Source organism: Phalaenopsis equestris, unplaced genomic scaffold (genome assembly GCF_001263595.1).
Source record: "Phalaenopsis equestris unplaced genomic scaffold, ASM126359v1 Scaffold000057, whole genome shotgun sequence".
In the NCBI taxonomy this organism is placed as follows: Eukaryota; Viridiplantae; Streptophyta; class Magnoliopsida; order Asparagales; family Orchidaceae; genus Phalaenopsis; species Phalaenopsis equestris.
Window position 1 is genome coordinate 348,913 of NW_018164499.1, and position 6,000 is coordinate 354,912.

Here is a 6,000-nt window from a genome sequence, read left to right on the forward strand (position 1 = left end):
TCGTTCGTTTTAAAACATGCTAACCATTTTCATGAAGTTTATATTTGTATGGAATGGTGGGGGCAAAATGAGTTTTATATACTAGTAATTTTGATAGTGTCTTTAATATTTCATGATTACTCGAGTGAAAATTTACTTTTGCTGTTATTTTGAACAATTAATACCCTTTATTTATAAAAAAATCCATTCTTTACTATAGAGTTTTAGGAACCAGTTATGCTTTTACATGTATTTTATAATTCTTTGTGGAGCAGGACTTGCTACTTTGTGGTGTATACGCACGAAGCGAGGCTGCTTATGGAAATATTGACGTTGCAAGGAAAATTTTTGACATGGCTTTGTCATCTGCCAATGGACTACCAAAGGTTAGAATAACTTTGTTAAATTTTGGGAATGGACATTTATTTTGTGATCAGTTTTCTTCCTATAATAGTGATTGCAATGTGGTTTCCTTGACTTCCATTTCGATTATTACATTCTACCCCACTATTAAAGTTTACATGCTATTTGTTGTTCATGCACGAAGTGAGGCTACTTATGGGAATATTGATATTGACATTGGATGTTTTTCTTACGGCCTTGTCCTGTGCTAATGGATTTCCAATGGCAGGAATACTTCAATTTTTTTTATTTTTTATTTTTGGCTGGTTTCATTTATCATATAGATTGCAAATTAGTTACATGATTTCCATCTTGATTTTTGCATTCTACTTTACTATTTTAAACTTTATGTACATTCGTTTTATTTTTAAACTTCATTTTGACGTGATAATGTAGATTGGTGTGACCTTTGGAGTGCAAGTTTGACTGCATGGGACTGGAGTTTCTAAAATATGTTTTGTTTGGGAAGTTGAGCCTTAGGAGCAACATAGTTGGAAATTAGTTGTTAGAGTGTGATTTGAATCTTGGTCTTCTAGTTAGGCCTTGTTTGGGAGCACCTCACCTTTTAAAAATCTTCTTTTAAAAGTAATATTAAAAAAAGTTTTGTTATAAATGTACGTTAGTAAGTGCAATACTTTCGTTTGAATATAAAATTTCCTAGGTACATTTTATCATTATTTTTTTTATCAGCTTTTAAGATATACCCTCATCGAATCTGTATCTGTGGGGCCTTCTCATGGAATGGTATAAAGGTTAAAATTGACTTTTCCTTTGCAAGACCAAGGACAGCATTTGAAAAGCTCGGAGATATTTTTGGTGGGAAAAAAAATCGTTCCGAAAAACCTACATTGCTAGGAATTACGTGGACAAACAGATCAAAAAAAGAAAAATCGGCGTTAGAAAAAATATGCTGCTCTGTGAAAGACTGCTCAAACGAGCCCTTAGAGATAATTGTTGCCAACAACCCCTTTACAGGCCTTGCACATATTCTTATTTCAGAATATGTTGTTCATGTGCTAATGCACATTAAAATACTACAATTTGATTGAGAGACATCGCTGAACTCTACTAAAGACGGTGGATGATGATACTTCCTATACTTTACATGGATGATGTGTTGTGGTGAATTGTTGAGTTGGTTGGGTTGAGGAAGATGGCTTTTCACGCTGGAAGTTGGGCAACATGTTGGGGTTGATTGAGGATAATGAAATGGAGAGTTGGAGATGGTTAGGCATGGTGAAGATGAGGGAAATAATGGAGGGATCAGTCATAGAGTGTTGGATGGAAGAAAATAAGAATCATGTGAAAGAAGAGAATTAGAGAAAATCTCAGGATTTTAGACAAATGAATGCCTTAACAGGAAGAGAGACGAGTAAAACATGAGAAGCCTACAAGGGAAATTTTCCTTAAAATAGATGTCACAATAAATTTTTATTTCAATTTTTAAATAAACACGATAAGCAAATTATAAAACTCCGTCATATTTTAAAATAATGAGATTCTTGAAAAATTACAAAATTTAGCTTGAAATTATGAAGTAAACATAAATGGCAGAACTATTGATTGAATATTTATGATATAAATAAGGCTCAAGTTTGATAATCCCTTTCTTGACTTCTACATGTGTTCTAGAAGTCAACTCAATTAGGTGCTACGACTATGGTAAAAGACTAACATAGCTTTGCCAAAAGATTCACATATAACATCCAATTTACTTGGAAAAAATGTTCGAATGCCACCCATGTATAATAATAATAATAATAATAATAATAATAATAATAATAATAATAATAATAATAATAATAATAATAATAATATAATTGTTGTATGAACTGGATTTAGGAAATTATGGGCCTGCTGTCACATTTGAGGGGAGAATTTATTCTTTTGTAATTATCCATTATTGTGTTTCACTTTTTATTCTTTTTATCATGATGATATGAATTATCCTCTAATTGTAAGAGGTTTAGTTTGAGCTATATATATATATATATATATATATTTCGCGTCGTTCGTAGGCGGCAGTTTTGCTCGCCTATTTCCAGCGCCCAGCGGCTCCCCAGCTGTGTTACTGCACTTGTCGGCGACATTCCTATTCCTACTCGTGCTTCTCTTTCAGGTTCAGAATCTGGTTTTCATATTGACAAGTCCTGCAATGTTCCTCAATCTTTTCACAATGCTCTTGAAGGTGGTGGCGATCACACCTGCATAAAAAAATTAGGAAAAAAAATAGGAAGCTTGCTCTTATTCTCACAGAATTGAAACCAGTACTCTCGCGTCCTCCTGACGCTTTACTCTTGTGGGGAAATTTCTGTATGGTCACCCAAAACTAGATATCATTCGAAAAAACTTTGAGGCTATGAAGCTATTGGGCAGTTGGAATATTGGTTTACTTAACGGTCGACACATACTGATTCAGTTATCTCATGATGTCGATTACACTCGCATCTTTTCTCGGAAAGTTATCCAGATCGACAATCGTTATATGAAAATTCTGAAGTTGACTGTTGGTTTCAATCCAAAAACGAAGTCCCCTGTCATTCCAGTCTGGATTAAATTCCCGGGGTTAAAATTACATCTGTTTAACTTGGAAAATCTCTACTCCTTAGCAACTGCTTACGGTAAGCCTCTCAGGTGTGTTGAGGGATATCACTCAACCAGCTCCGGATGAGGTGTGGATTGGAACCACTCACAACGGATATTGGCAAAAGGTTGAAATCGAATCACACTCTCCTTATTGCTCTCATTGTAGTATGTTTGGCCACAACTCTACTATTTGTTATCGTTTGCATCCTCATCTAAGACCGAATATCGCTATAGAACAACCACCTATTATTCCTGTGAGAAGATACAACCTGATCTTCTTCTCAACACTGCAGTTCCTAAAGAAGAACAACATACTATAACTACAGATCCAGTTGTGTTTATACCATCCACTGTTATTGAAGAAGACTCACATACATGTCAAGAAACACGGGAGGGCTCTTTTGATCCAACAACAGGTCAGCCGGTACAATATGTAGTTGCTTCTAATGTTCAACAATCTGCACATCTCCAACACACTTTAGAACAAGATCAGGTGAGTCAATCATCGAAAGAGGAATAATAGGTCTATTCCAGGAGGAAGAAAAAGAATGGAGTCCGACTCCGGCTCGGGAACATTTTAGATGATTCATTGGTTACTATTGACAATGGTAATCATCTTACCAACTTATTAGCTTACTCCTTTCTCAGAACCAGAAGCAGAGGCAGAGGCAAATTGCGTTGCTTTCTAGCCACCTGATACTATGTATTTCAACATTTTTGAACATTTTTTTTGTCTTTAATGTACTTTTATGTATTTTCTAGTCTTGGAACCCCTTGTGGTTTTGGTGTTGGCAGGGTGTCATGTTTGGGTCCTCCAACACATTGTATCTGTATCTTTAATTATGGTTAATATATTAGCCTTTGTTGGGCTTTCTATAAATAAAGAAATAAATAAAGAAATATATTCATATATATATATATATATATATATATATTGTGAATTTTGAATAATGTTTTTTCTCACTTGAATACAAAGATAATTCACCTATAAATAGGCAAGTACAAGAAATAGAAAGAGGAAAGAAATCTTCCTCCAATTAAGTAATTCCTATAATTATGGAATAAACATAAATACCTATAATTAAGGAATTATTCTTTATATACTATGACTAAATATAAGAAGTACTAAATGGAATTAAAGTAAATAATAAGGAGCGTAATTCCACACTCCCCTTCAAGGTGGTTTGTACAGTTTGTACATGCCCAACTTGTTGGTTAGCTCATCAAAACATGACTTAGGGAGAGCCTTGGTGAGAATGTCTGCAGTTTGGTCTTTAGAAGGAGTATAAACCAATTCAATGATTTCATTGTCCACCTTCTCGGAAATGAAGTTCCGATCAATCTCAATTTGTTTCGTTCGGTCATTATGAACAGGATTCTTTGCGATATTGATTGCTGCTTGATTGTCACAGAACATCTTGATAGAATTTTCTCCCATAATTCCAAGCTCTTTGAGAAATCTTTTGATCCACATTCCTTCACAGATACCAAGCGCCAGTGCTCTGTATTCTGCTTCTCACTACTCTGAGATATCACCGATTGCTTCTTGCTTCTCTATGCCACTAGATTGCCGCATACATAAGAGCAATACCCAAAGGTTGATCGTCGGGTGAATATATCTCCTGACCAGTCAGCATCAGTAAAGACTTCTACCTTTTGACTATCATTCCTTTTGAATAATAATCATTTCCCTGGTGTTATCTTTAAGTATCTTAAGATACGGTTGACAGCAGTTCATGAATTGACTTACTATACTTACTGAAAAGCTTATGTCTGTTCTGGTGTGGGATAAGTAAATGAGTCTTCCAACAAGCCGCTGATATCGTCATTTGTTGACTGGTAAACTATTATTCTCCATTCCAATCTTTTTATACGGATCTATTGGAGTATCTATTGGTTTGCATCCAAGCATACCAGTTTCTTTCAATAGGTCCAATGTGTACTTCCTTTGAGTTACGGCTATCCCCATTTTGGATCTTGCAACTTCCATTCCCAAGAAGAACTTCAAGTCTCTGAGGTCCTTGATTTCGAATTCATGGGCTAGAAACTTCTTCAGCTTTGTCAATTCTTCATTGTGATCACCGGTAAGAATGATGTCATCAACATACACAATAAGTACAACAATCTTCTTCTCGGATCTTTTTGTGAACATTGTATGATCAGTTTGGCTTTGAGTATAACCGCATTTGATTGCTGAATTGGTGAATCTGGCAAACCAAGCACGGGGAGATTGTTTGAGACCATACAGAGATTTCTGGAGCTTGCATATTTTGCCACTAAGGACCCTTCAAGACCGGAAGATAAATTCATGTATACATCATCTTCAAGATCTCCATTAAGGAATGCATTTTTGACATCAAGTTGCATAAGGGGCCAGTCTCGGTTTGCTGCAATGGAGAGTAGGATTCTAATGGAGTTTAGTTTGGCTACTGGGGCAAATGTCTCTTGGTAGTCAATTCTATGACTGAGTATAACCTTTTGCAGCCAATCGGGCTTTTAATCGATCTATGCTTCCGTCTGCGTTACATTTGATTCTAAATAACAACATGCGTCCTACTGGTCTCGTATCCTTGGGCAAATTAGACACAATCCACGTTTCATTCTTTTCTAGTGTAGCAACTTCTTCATTCACAGCTTTTCTCCATTCCGGATGTGAGAGAGCATCCTGAATAGAATTCAGAACCTTTATTCTGTCAATAACAGTAACAAATGCATGATAGGGAGGAGATAACCTCTCATATGAAACAAATCGGGCAATAGGATGTTAAGTGCAAGGAACATCAGAATCATCTTTCACGGGCGGAGTAAGCTCATAATCACTAGTGTCTATAGATTCCGTACCTGAGTGAGTTTCAAAGGGTTTTGGAGCCGGATTAGATTCTTGGACAGCAGCTGGAAGCGGTGTTAGGTTCTCTATTCTTTTAGCGGTTCTATTTCGTATTGTATAAACCCGAAGTTCCTGAGTGGGTTGTGTAGACTGAGGAGGTTGAATAGGAGATGGACTAGGTTTGACAGTCGGTGAGGGACCCGTGT

The 6,000-nt window shown here is 36.0% G+C and overlaps 1 protein-coding gene across 2 annotated transcripts in view; it reads left to right on the top strand.

The window, feature by feature from the left end:
* LOC110019463 (protein NRDE2 homolog) overlaps nt 1-6,000 on the top strand; it is a 57,741-nt gene that overhangs the window by 22,144 nt on the left and 29,597 nt on the right. For both annotated transcript variants that reach the window (XM_020717126.1, XM_020717127.1), the window contains exon 7: nt 255-365. In XM_020717126.1, the coding sequence (XP_020572785.1) occupies nt 255-365 (111 nt within the window). The remainder of the gene's footprint in view (nt 1-254; nt 366-6,000) is intronic.